The sequence below is a fragment of the Balearica regulorum genome, chromosome 2, assembly GCF_011004875.1.
Source record: "Balearica regulorum gibbericeps isolate bBalReg1 chromosome 2, bBalReg1.pri, whole genome shotgun sequence".
NCBI classification, from domain to species: Eukaryota; Metazoa; Chordata; class Aves; order Gruiformes; family Gruidae; genus Balearica; species Balearica regulorum.
The window spans coordinates 78,508,113-78,521,775 of record NC_046185.1 but is presented as its reverse complement, the minus strand read 5'-3'; the positions used below and the strand labels follow the sequence as shown (position 1 = coordinate 78,521,775).

The 13,663-nt window shown below is 38.3% G+C and overlaps 1 protein-coding gene across 3 annotated transcripts in view; it reads right to left on the bottom strand.

Moving 5' to 3' along the window:
- Positions 1-6,536: 6,536 nt before the first annotated feature.
- The window catches only part of TENT4A (terminal nucleotidyltransferase 4A), a 68,277-nt gene continuing 61,150 nt past the window's right edge, over positions 6,537-13,663 (bottom strand). For 2 of the 3 annotated variants that reach the window (XM_075744772.1, XM_075744775.1), the window contains one exon: positions 6,537-8,785. In XM_075744772.1, coding sequence (XP_075600887.1) covers positions 8,606-8,785 — 180 coding nt within the window. In that variant the 3' untranslated portion in view covers positions 6,537-8,605. Of the gene's footprint in view, positions 8,786-8,805; positions 11,994-13,663 lie in introns of those variants that run through there. The other variant, XM_075744773.1, reaches the window with a different exon arrangement.

Below are 13,663 nucleotides of genomic sequence, written 5' to 3'. Positions count from 1 at the left end.
AGCCATCGCAGCCAGCCAGGAGCCACGCAATGAAAATTTAAATAGCTTTCATGCCTACAGGATTACATTCCCCACAATCTCAGATACCTCTCCACCCCTCCTCTCCCATACATTTGAGTTTGGACCTATCTGTATCAGTAGGTCAATGAACAGGAACAGGAAGCGAGAGCCATCGGGAACTGAGCCAGGACTTGTATACCAAGCTAGGTCAAAGGCTGTCATGAAATTCCCATCCTATTTTATCCACAGAAGTGCTCAGCGTTGTTGGAAGGGGTTCTCAGGTGTTGCGTGCCTTTTATCTTCCAGATACCACAAAAGCACCTGACAGGAAACCCACAGCAACTGCATGCATTTCTCCACCAAAATTGAGAAAGGAGGGCTGGCTATCTCAGTCATACCACATTCCCTAGACCGATTACATCCAGTCGAATCTTCTACTTGTCATCCATAGATCTGAAATGACTGCCAGCTAGTATGGTCAGCATCCCCAGGAGGCAAGTCACTCTTACATCAAAGCCAAAGATCAAAATTTGTCAAATACAAGAATGGTGCAAACTGATGCAAAAAGCTGGGTAATGGTATCTGTCATCCCTAGTACTTCACATCGTTTTGATCTGACATCATAAAAGCTAACTTGAGCTTTGATGAATCTCCAGATGAAGGAGATCTTCAGGTGTCAAAAGATTCTTTAAACCTGTGTCTGTAGCTCCTGCCATGACTGAATAAAGAACAAAGAAGATTACACTTTTCTTTTTGTCTTTTTTTTTTCCCCCCTGAAATGGGGAAACCCACAGGTAATTTAACCAGTAAAACCCTGGACTTGTAATAAAAGAAAATCACTAATACTACTGGAAATACTTCATCTGATATGTCTTAGGTTCATACATCATCTTTATGAGACAGGTTGGTGAATTCAGTCATACTGTCAACAAATATGCCCAGGTCTCTCTCCTCTATCATTTCTAACTCATAAGCTTTCACTGTTTGGAAGTGGCTATAAATTTTTGATTTCCAGTCTTATACTTTGTATTTAATCACATCTCTAATACTCAATACTGCAGAACTCTTGTTGTGTATCGGCCACACTTCCCACATTTGTCACATCAGCAAATCCAGCCAGTGCACAGCAGTTCTTGTGTCACGATCATTAGCAACCACAGTCAAAAGAATCTGTTTCCAAAGTTAATCTCCAACTAACTGCACCACCTTGGCCAAAAATTTGCACTCAGCGCCATCTATTGATTCCATTCTGGTTAAGTAGAAGGTAACACCCTGGTTGATTCACCATGTGGCACTGAACCATACCGTAGGCTTCACTGAGCAATTTTTCAAAACTATTTATTTTTAATAGTAGCAACATTGAGTTAGGCATTACAAAACATTTGATAAATTAGTGTTAAATTTTGCCTCAGTTTCTAATTGGCCCTATTCTACTTTCCCACAGAAATAAAGATGAAAAACTGATATGAGTTGTCCAGATAATTACTTTTGGCATTTCTTAGCAATACTACTGTCTTAGAGATCCTGAAGCTTTTCTCCCTACATTACACTAGCACTAGGAGAGGGTTTTGCTGGTGGTTTTAAGTTCTTATTAGTAGATCCACAGCTTGGCATATCACAATTCGCATTCTGCTGGGATGGTTATTTTATATTTCAAATTAAAATTATTAAGCTCTTAGATTTTGCTTCCTTTTTCTTTGTGGAAATTTCCTTTTCTATAATGCCTACTCCTGATGAACGTTCTTCTCTCTCTGACTTCTATAATGCAAAGTAAGGGACAGCTCTGATCTAGGCAGATACGATCTGAGAGTTATTTAGGTAAAACCTGGGCTAACAGCAGCTTCCAAATCTTACCTCTAAAAAAGCCGTTTCATGACACTTTAAGCTCCATCGGTGCTGTTTTACTACCTTTCAAGCAGCGTAAATAATCCACCTACTCCTGCAGAATAAATGCAAACAAGCAGATTTTAATTATCAAAAGATTCCATGATGAATTTTTGCAAATGTTATCAGGAAGAGGTGGTGAAGGACTCAACATTTTGGAGTATTTTGCTGATGTCCTACACCAACCACTACTCCCACACATCCTCATTGTGTTATCATTGCAAATGCAAGTTGACTGAAGTCAGAAGAGACAAAAATATATATTTATCAATAATAATAATAATACAGAGAAAATACAAACAAAAATGCATTTTAGTCAGGAAAATTTATTGGTTTACTTCTTGATCAGTAATCTATGTTTGGGGGACTATGCATTTCCAGGGATTATTAACTTCAGAAGTCAGTATCTTCTTAACTGTTTCAACCTGTTGGTCCTAGAATTTGCAGATGCATTTTTATCAAGTGCAGAACAAAGTAAAAAAAATGAAGAATTTCCACCTGACTTCTGTCCCCATTAAAACACTTCATAAATCCAACAGAGATAAAGTAAAATTAAAAAAAAAATAGTTATCCTTTTTTGTGATATAGAAAAATTTTGATTAGGAGGAGCCCTACAGAGGTCATGTGGCCCAACATCCTGGCCCAGCAGGACTGACTTTGAAGTTAGATTGGGTTACTCAGGGCCTTGTCTAAGCAGGTTTTTAAAATTTCAAAGGATGGAAATTTCACAGCCACTCTTGAGCACTTGTATTCAGTGCTTAATGAAGTTAGTGCACGGTTTCTAACGCTCACATCCACACGGTGCACGTAACTCACATAACCTTCCATTCCTTTACCAGTCCTTTTTAACAGAGGAGTGGGAGGAAACAGCAACCCATTTTGTTCAACTATTGTATCAGGAGCTATTCAGAAAACTGTGGCACAGACCTGCTTTTGAGCAGAAGTAGCAGCATTTCCTCTTAATCTGAGGGGCACACGGATCTACTGGTCTGACTTTGGTCCTCCCGAGGTCCTTATACGGACAGGAGAAAGTCTTGCACTGGCAGCTGAGAACTGCAACTCTGCTCTGTTCATCCGCAGAAGACTGCACACATGTGTATGAATAACTAATAGATTAATCTTCTTCTCTGTTCCTCAGTCTCCTAAGAAAATTTCCCTGAGAGAACAGAGATGATTTGATGATCTCACCCATGTACCAGTAAGTCATACTCAAGTTGTCTGTTATCACCTGGACAGGCAACTCTTGACAAGGGTGAGATTTCACTTACTTGTCTTGGCTCCTCAAATCAGCCAGATGAATCCAACAGTAATCCTGGAGGGGTGGATGTAGCCCATGAGAAGATTCAGCTTTTCCTCTCTGGAAGGTAGGAGCAAGAAGCAAGGAATCTTCTTGCAAAGATTTTCTCAACAGAACATCCCCAAGGGGATCAGTGCCAAGGTTTTCACTGATAGAAAGTGAAATTGCTTTAGCACAGAGGTTATGAACTTCCAGTTTAAACGCTTTCACCCTCTCACACAGAAAATCCTGTAATAGGAGCTCCTAAATCCTGCTTGTTTTAGGTTTAAAAATCAGGCAGTGAAGCATTTATTTAGAATCCATTTTTTAGTGAGACAATAAATCAACCTGCTGTTCAACTCTCATAAGTTACAGAAGCAGGAAACAGCTTGCTGCACAGCTAAGAATTCACAACAGAAAAAATACATCACATCAGTGGGTAAGGGGAAAGTAGCTGGGATTGGATGACATGCCCTTTGTACCTACAAATCCTAGCATGAAACGTAGTGCCACAAAGGCCATTAGCAATAAATTAGCAGAAAATTTTCCTGATCTCAGGCGTAGACCAGTATGAGCATGCATACGGGCTATTCCCTGAAGAAAAAGAATCCCGCCATAATTTTTTATGTTCATACAACTATCCCTCAATAAAAAGGGCTTATTAAGAAAGCAAAGGGGTGGAGAATCTTTAGTTGATTTGAAACTGGAGGGCTGCTGTGCCACAGGCAACATTCTGTGCCAAAAACTTTTTCAGGAGCATAATACCGAGAAGAAATGTGACCAGAGCTTTAGGCAGCAATTCTGCATGTTTCAGGTACAAAGATGTTCTACAAGAGGCATGCCTATCATCCTTTCACTGAAACACAACTGTAGCCTGTGACCATTACTTTAATCAATTATAACAGAAATATATGGCTGATCTTCTAGTAAGAATCCTTGGTTAAAAAGTTAAAAACATTTGTCCAATAGATCTCTTGCAGACACAGGCTGTCCATAGGTTTCCTTAAATAATCTCCTACTGCCAAGAAAAAATAAAGGACTTCGGTCATCCAAAAGAGGCAAGGCACATCCAGGACTGAAACTTATGTGGTATGTTGGAAGTTAAAAAAACAAAAAAAACCCCCAAAAACCCCAACCCCCCCAAAAAAACCCAGAACCCCAGAAAATCCCACAAAACCAACAAGAAAACAAAACAAAAAACCCAAACCTAATTTGATACAAGTTAATATCCCAGTGGAAAAGAAAGCCTAAAGCCATCTGAAGAAGATTTTAGGGAAAGGTCAGCTACAATAGTCTTCTGGCTGTGAACCAGAGCTTCAGTTAATGGTCAGCATCATCATTCTGACACCATTTTCTGTTACAAGTGAACAACCACCACCTGTACTGGGTCTGAATCTCAGGGTTTATTTACAAACCAACAAGGTTAGAGCTTTTCTCCCAGCTGATTATTTCACACACTCATCCACTCACTCACCCAAAGCATTACACTTGCTACAGCCTCAACGCCTTCCCAGCAGGGGAGCTTGCTGCCAGTGTGCGAAGGTCAGGCAGAAAACCACGTCCTTTCAAGCCATACAGCTACCCACACTTACCGGTCCAAGGCCCCGGGGCATCCCCTGGTGTTTTTCTCCATGCATCTTCCTGATCTCCAGGATCTTTTCTCTTTTCAGGCTTCCCTTCCTTCTAAGGCTACTTCCAAAATCCTTTTTGGCACCACATCTACTTTCCAGAACACTCCAAGCCCCAGTCAAAATAGTCTATGTGCAGAACTACAAGACATGATCATCCACCTTATCAATGGCTCTGTCATGTCTCTTAGTTGGACAATTCAAGGCATAACTAACTTTGGTTTAGTGCAGGTGTTATTGAATTTATAACCAGACTATATCGGCAGTAGCCAGCAAGTGGAAGGCTCATTGTCTGAGAGCTCAGAAGTTGACATGTTCACCCTCCACACACATATACACCCAGTTACCTGTTGCCTGTTAGCATTCAAAACTTAAGTTTTTCTTTTTGCCCACAAATGATAGAGAGGTCACATTGCTTGAAGGTATATTTCAACACTGCTGTTTCACAGACTGCTGCTATGCCTGTTGTGAAGATGCTGTCCCACAGCTGTTTCTGTGGAAACACTGCTGAACCAGCAACACCGTACCAACAGCCACATTTCTGTTCTCTTACCCTAACTCAGTGCATGGGGATGGAGTTACAGGAAAAGTCCAATGCAACACCAGCATTGACATCTCTTGGAGATGGCAACAGGTAGCTGAGCTCTGTGGGTCCTGCTCATCCATTCAATTTGTGATCTCTTCCTTCCACATCTAAAGTCCATGGCTAATTTTGCCTATGAACAGTGTACAAAATAGTCAGTAGGGCTAGGAAACAGATCAGGTGGATACCCAAGATTATTATCAGAGAACAAGGGTTCAAAGAAACAAAGTGAGACTCCTAATGCATTAAAAGGAGACTACTAACAAGGATAAATAGTTGGGCAGAATCTGTGGAAAGAATAAAGCAGAGTCATCATCTGGACAGGAAAAGGGAAAAGGTGGAGCCCAGAAAAACTGAAGTTCCAAGACCAATACTGCTGCACTAAATCTTTGTCTGCAGAGATTTTTATATATATATATATATATATATATATCTGTCATGTCCCACTCATTGACTGACCTTGACAGAAAAAAAAATTGTTATTATCCCAGCTATTACTAAGGGTTTATTATTTTCCCTTCCCACCACTTCTCTATTTTTCTCCAGTGGATACTCATTAAGACTGACCAAGTACCACAGACCTCTCTGATTCCGAATCCCTAGCCCTGCATTACTGCCTATTTAAAAATACTTCAGGGAGTTCACGGATTTACACAAGTTCCTTCCAAAGGCTCAGTTTCTGAAATTTTGAATTTGAGTCAGTTATTGACATTTCAGAGTCCTCTCAGAGGGTTAACAGAAATCAACAAAAAAAGACAAGGTATGTCCAATCTTTGAGGAGGTTGAAAACTGGACAAAGATTCTGAAAGGAATTTAGAAACTACAGGGAGGGACTAAAAATTGTATGGAAAGTTAAGGTATCTCAAGGGATCAGCTAGTAAAGCTCCTCTTCTAAGAATATTGTTGGGAACTACCTCCAGCTCCTTTGCACTCTCATTATCAAGGGATCAAATCCACAACTATGAAACCAACAGCTGTGTTCATTACTGCCTTTATAAACACATCACAAAAGTTTGCAGAGGGCATCCATCCAGCTTCCAAGCTCATTATGAAGGTGTTCAGCATGAACAATTTAGAGCAGATGTTCAAAGCATACATCAAACAGTGTGATAAGGTCAAGTATTACTTCATCCATTAAATTTCCCATAAAAATGTACAGAAGAGTGACTGGTCTCCAAAGTTTATTAAAAATCAAAGAATAGAAAACTTTACATAAAAATATGTCAATTTTAGCTTCCACATAGTTGTCCACACAAAAAATTTAAACATGATTTTTTTTAAACCTGTAGCACATAACCACAGTGATAGCCAGGCCAATTTATTTGGTTCACCATGACTGAAGTGTTACATGATACCACTTTTCGAATGAGTTTTGCTTTAAAATGGACGCTAGTATAAGACACCAACTAAAGCCTTTGAAGGCTCTTTAATGTAGTTATGCTCAATATTGCTAGTGTGTGAAGACTAAGCATTACAGGCTCATGTAACAGCCCTTAGATATTATTTATGAATCAGCTCACAATTTTTAAAACTTTTTTTTAAATTGTGATGAGTCTGGAGCATTAAGACAAACTTTTTGCAAACAGATATGCACTACTCTACTTTGGAATGTTGCCCTCTCTCCCCTCAAGGACCTGTTTGTGTTTGACAGATTCAGTAATAACATGAACTACTTCTGCTTCAAAGGCATACAGCATATTAAAAAGCTTCATGCTTGACACCTCATTTTAATATTCAGATATCAGTTTTAAAACCTTCTATATCTGTACACAGTATAGACGTCCTGTTAACAGGATTCTTCAGCTTTCTCTGCTAGTGGACTTATATAACTGATCTGTAGTTTTCTGTATAGCTTAAGAACTCTCATTAAAAAAAACGGGAAGTAAGAGGGCATGAGATGTGACCTACTCCCAGGACAACTGTGGTGCTTTAAAAACTCAGGGTTAGGCAGGATGTACATTTTTCAAAAAGTTAAAGACAGTGTTTGTCATGGCAATACACACTTGCATAGTATACCTGTATGCATCTGTAAATTAAGTGCCAGCCACTCATACTGTGTGCAACACTGGGCTGTGCTCTCCTGCAATACATTAAAAGATACTTCTCGTAATGCTTAGAGCAGCTGAAGTACTTTTTATATATTTGCTCTTAACAGAACTAATGCATACTGCTATACAGATTCCTTAATGGAATCAACATATTTCCTTTCTCCACATTCCTTAAGCCGGGTACCTCTGTTTAATAATGTTGTTTGAACCCAAACATTAACAGGTTACGCTACTAAAAATGCATCAAAGCGTGTAGTTCACAGCTTTTTAATTTCACATCAGGACTTGAACCAACCTTTTTCCCCTGCCTCTCAAAAGTTTTACTTCTGGTACTACAAATGCTGGATTTGTTGTCTAGTTAAAGGAATAAAATTAAAACTCATTGGTCAGAGCAAGACGACTGATAGAGGCCAGACAATGAGCTAAAAAACACAGGGTCAAAATGCTTTGGAGCTTAATACCTTCTTAAAACCGTAAGCCAAATCGTACTTTCATTGTGAATCAAGAAGCCTCAAATATTACCAAATGTCATGTTTGTAACACTGCTCAGACAACCTGCCAAAACTATGAACCCAACTTAGATAATGCAACCTGGGAAAGGATCTGTAAATTAAAAAACCTCTTCCCCTTAAATATAACTTATGTGACAATATGAAATTAAATTAAAAATTCCAAGTTATTGCACAAATTATACTCCCAATATTTACAGAGCAAAAAATTCTGAACTTTGAAACAAAAACAGGAGAGCAGCAAATTTACTTTTATGAATTCCCAACTTGATTTGCTGCAAAGAAAAAACAAAAAAGAATTCCAAGGGGCTGAAGTTTCCTTCACTTCTAAAATAAAAGAAAACAGAACCCACAAAGGAACAGATGTAGCCACAGCAAAAAAGCCACAGCATTTGTAAATGTCCTTGCAGTTCTATTGTCAGAGCTGCTTCGGCACTGTATGAACCATTGTGGGAAGGCAGAAAACAAACTTCCACATTTAATAAGGCTTCACAGATAAGCACAACTACTTCTTGAAGATGGACTGAACCACCACACAAAGAAACATGCAAAGAAGTCAGCTGCAGATATTTGGCAACACCAATAAAACGATGTGCTGGATGCTGGTCTCCATCCCTCAAGTCGAGTGGCACTCACTCAGTTTGTCTGAACAGGGAAGGTCATTTTGGCATCTGCCATTATCTGCTCAGACTAATAGGCAAACTGTCTCTGTGTTTTTTTCTTCTCCATATATTACGATTGTACTGGTGGTGTCCTCGGTTACCAACTGGTTGCCTCATGCCTCCACTGCTGACGGGACTGTAGCTGTTGCCTTGGTTATGAGTTCCTTTCATGGAAAACTTCATTCCACTGTGCTGCTAAAAAACACAAGATAAGCACTCAGTTTAGGCATATGAACAACTGAAACAAAGCACACATTACCAGTGGTATTTCCTCAACATACAAGTCATTCCCACAGAATACTGCCTGAAGCAACTGGTCTTTTTTCATGCTTGTCTAATTTTAGCTGTGCAAGTCTGATGACACTAACAGCCTAAGAAGTGTTTTCTGAAGTAAATGTCCTGCAAATGAAATGGTGTAGATTTCAAAGCGTCCTTAAAACCCTTGGACCTCAGTATGAAATACACTCACTATGCATCACCCTTATAAGAACAGAGACCTTCCACAATAAATACTAATTGCTGCAGTCATGTCTATTTTGGAGGATCTTAGCAAGAGCGTGACCAAGTGAGATACTCAATAAGACTTTCAGAAACATCATGGATAAATGTAAGGGCTTAATCATATGAGCTGATACATACAAAGCACAAGTCTGCTCTGCCCATAATCTCACTCTGCTACAGGTAAACCAGCTATGGCTTGTAAGGACCTTGTAAATCTTACTGGTCTGATCATAGTGCTACATGGCTCCTAGACCATACCTCACATCCAGACCAAGGCAAAACAATTAAATAATCAGGAACATAGCATGACACACTTTCTTTGTGGGGAATCTCCGATAACTTGAAACAGAAACTGCCAAAAAGGTTTAGCGGCAGCCTGAGTAAATCTACCAACACCATAAGGTACTAAAGGCAACCCTATCACTTAATGGCACACAGTAAGTTGGTTTAATGTGTATGTACTTAAAATAGATACAAGAGTTTCAAAAGATGAAATTGAAACAGACTTCCCAAATACTGATAACTTCAATGCAAGTAACTTTTCTGATGTCTGACAGCAATAACTAAGACAGAAAACTGACTGCCTTTAACAAAAGGCACTTTTGTCTACAGTAAGTGCTTAAACAGGAACACTGCAAAGTAACATTTGAGGCAACTGCTTAGAACATGAAAAATCTGCAGCTACTTTAGTAACCTGTATTTCCAAACAACTTTGGAATAGAAATGAGAACATGAAGCCATCATTACAATTGTGTGCACAAAACCAAAATAGTTATTGAAGGCATAATTCCATAAGCAGCATTTTACTGTCAAATTATAATTAGAAGAGACACTGAGCATACAGGAAAAAAAACTGGTGAAGACTAGTATTGATGAATAATTAAAGTTAGCTGCAGGGTGGTAAAACAACCTTTAACCTGTTTTTTAATTTGTGAAGTGTGCCCTACATCAACCTAATTCAACATGCAACTTCTAGGCTCCCAAGACAGGCATGCTAAGTGCTAGCCTCAGACTACCAATAGTAAAATATTCAAGGACAAACAGAAAAAAGGAATGCAAGCTGAGATTCCCTCATTGTTAAGACACACAGGTGCCCAAACCTTATATATTGATGTATGTTGCTAAAACATCTACTGGAAGCTACTTAATGAAAGTCAACAACACAAAACTAAAAAAAATCAGAATGTTTTACATTTTTGGCAAGTGGTCCTTCAAGCAAACACATTATTTGTCACATTCTCATGCAGAAAAGTTTTCTAGTTCAATAAATGTATATCTGACTCTCAATTATATCAGCAGACAATTAAACATCTACATTAAATGAGGTCAAAATACTAAAAATAATCCTTCAACAGTCAAAACACTAAAAACAGCCAGTCATTAGTTACCCTCAACTATACGCTGAAAAAAAAAAAAGAGGAAAACTTTAGTTTTGCTACTGCACAACCAGAACAGAACTCTGACCAAGAAGCATACAAAGTCTCAGCGAGCCTATCCTTTTCAGCTGGAAATATGAAAAATCTGGCAACTTCATCCTCAAGTTGAGGATTCAGCAAAAAAATTATTTGGGGTAGGAAGGCAGGTGACCACAAAATGAAGCAAGTATCACAGCAAGTATGACTTGCTTCAATTAAGCCTACCTACCTGTATCCTAAAAGAAGTCACATGCCTGGTTTGTTCAAAAGGTAATCAAACTTCCAAAGAATGATTAATAAGCTAGCCTAAAAGTGATCTCTAGCTTGTCATGAAGCATTTTGCATTGGTTTTTAGGTCATCAATATAAAGACTGTCAAACTATCAGAGCAGAATCTGAATCCATCTATCTATCTGAGCTGACTCATCAGCTGAGAGCAGGTGCTTAAGAGCAAGTTGACTCAGGGACCTCTTGGGTCAGAGATGATACCTTTATATTTACTAGTTCTCAACTAGATATTGTTCTCTAGTTTGTCTAGAGTTTTGACAACACAAGCTTTTGGCATCCTGTGTCCTGTGCTATGGCAATTCACAGCTTAAATGACCATCATGTTTAATTTGAACCTACTATCTGACAATTTTTCAGTTCTTGGAGTAATTAATTTTTTGTCATTCTACTCTGTCTTTTCCATATACTGCTGATGACTACACAGACCTGAATCATCTACCTCTCCATTTTCTTCTCCAGGTTAAAGAATCATTCATTCTTCACAATGAAGCAATTCCGTAGTTTGACCACTCTTACCATCCTTCCCTATTCTTCTATTTGTATTATAACTTTCTTCTGATGCAGGAGGCAAGAAGTTACTCACTGTTCATGTTGGGGGATGTACACAGATTTTTATATGTTTTCATTTCTGCTCTTTATTCCTAATAACTTCTGAAACTTGGTTTGACACAATTCTCAGTAGGAAATCAAGAAAGCATTATCAAAGCAGTTTTCGGCAAAAATGTCAAGATCTCATCTCTGCAAGAAACTGTCAGCTCAGGGCCTACCACTCTCTACAAAGTTTAAAGTATTTCTCTCCCTCCTGATGCATCGCCCTGAAAGGTCCTTCTGCACTCCTCCTCAGTTGGCCCTTAAGGAGCTTAACAACATGAGCAAACTTCACCACGCTTCATCCATTGCCTTTCAGATGTTAGGCAGCACAAGGCCCAACACAAACTCCTGCAGGGCTTTCCTGGTGAACGCCATTTACTACAAAAGTTGCATCTTTGTTTTTCATGTTTTAAGTAGTTAATAGTTTACAAGAGGACACACATCTTAGTTTCTTTCAGATTCTTTGGTAAAAGAAATTGACTTCATGTCTTTTGGAAATCCCCAGAAGTTCTATCAAATAACTTTCTCTTGTCCCCACACTTCTGGATATTCACATGCTCAGGACTCCCATGATCACTGAGAAATGGCATGTCTGTAAGCAGATGATGGCTGGAGAAAGACAAGACAATCAAAAAAGAAAGCTCTTAATCTCTGACACAACAGACAAATCTTTGGTATAGATGTTTTGACTTCTTTAGATCTTTTTCTCTAGATAGAATCATCTACTCTCCCATCATAGGGCTATCGATTCAACAACTGAATGATAGAACTGGTTTCTGTTTTGGTTTTTGGTTTGAGTTTTGTCGGTTTGGGTTTTGGGGGGGTTTTTCTTGTTTGTTTGTTGTTGTTTTTTTGAGAAGTATATTGAATTTGATCCAGTGCAAATAAAAGCTGCTAGTTCTGAAGGGAAAACTATAAAATCGCATTTAAGGCAAGCTGGAGGGTAGGAGGGGAGGGTTGGGGTGGAATTCTGTATCACATACCAGGTTAAAAGAGTTTCCAGATTTTTTAACAGAAATTTAAGAAAAGGATGTTCCTGGCCTTAACCCCAAATGACAGAAATCTGATGAAAATTTAAATACAAATTAGCTATTTGCTAAGGAAACCAAACTTTTATTCTTAAATACTGGCAAATTTGCTATACAAAACTGCTGACACTCAAAGACTGTCATTATTCAAAAAGAAAATTTATAGTTAACAATAAATCGTCTACACCTTGAAATAACACAAGTAACATAACAGAGCTGAAGTCTAAACATAAACAGGGTTTCTGAATTGTTTTGGTGCTTGGGGTTTTTTGCCTGTTAGCATCTCTAAAGTAAGAGGAAAAAAGTAGGAGTGTTGAGGATGAAAATGAAGTATCAGTACTCTTAACTGTAAAAGAAGAAATTATACATACAGCGCTCAAAAATAATTGTAAGGACTTACAGAGATAAAGAAAATTTTTAGGAAAGGCATAAGACAGTTTAGAAAGAAAACCTATTTACTGTTTTGTTGTTAAGACTACAGGATTAATGGTCATGACTGAATCTAGTCTGCAGTTGATTGGAATTGTAATCAAACTCATACACTTCAAAATCATTTCATGTGAAGTATTACGGAGTAGTATTCAGAAGAACTTTAAAGCACCATTAACATTTTAAGTATCCTCTTAAATAACTGAATATACATCCTCAAAATATTTCACAAAGTTTTTTTCAATTTCTCACCATATTTCCAAATCCTCTATTTTAGGCTTGTAGCAAAACAAAACCAACCAACCAAAAAGGCAAAACAAAAAAACCCACACAAAATCCCATATGCATAAACTTCCCTTTTTTAAAGTATTTATGTTCATTTTCCCCACTTTCTGAGCATAACAACATCTGGAAATATATTAAAAAAATGCATCTTGCATGTCGGTAAAATTTAACTTCTTGTTCTTTATGAAATGAATTCACTGTTTCACAGAGAGACAACATTTTAATCATTACTGCCCAAGCAATACATCAAGTATTAGGCAGTGGTTCAACCTAGCCTCATTACTTTAAATTAGCTAACAGGATTCATCAAGATATTTGCCACCTGGGCATACTCTTAACCTGGTAAGATTTAAGTGCTTTAGATTTCTGAGCTGAAGTATAGTAAAAAACAAAATAAAGTTCTTACTCAGGCTGTTTAGAACTGGCAATCTGGAGAAATAAGGCCCAAAGCACTGCAAACAAAGACACTTCCCTTACTTTTGGGCCCCTTATTTAGACCTACTGGCTACTTTCAGCTACACTTGACAAGATCTTGAG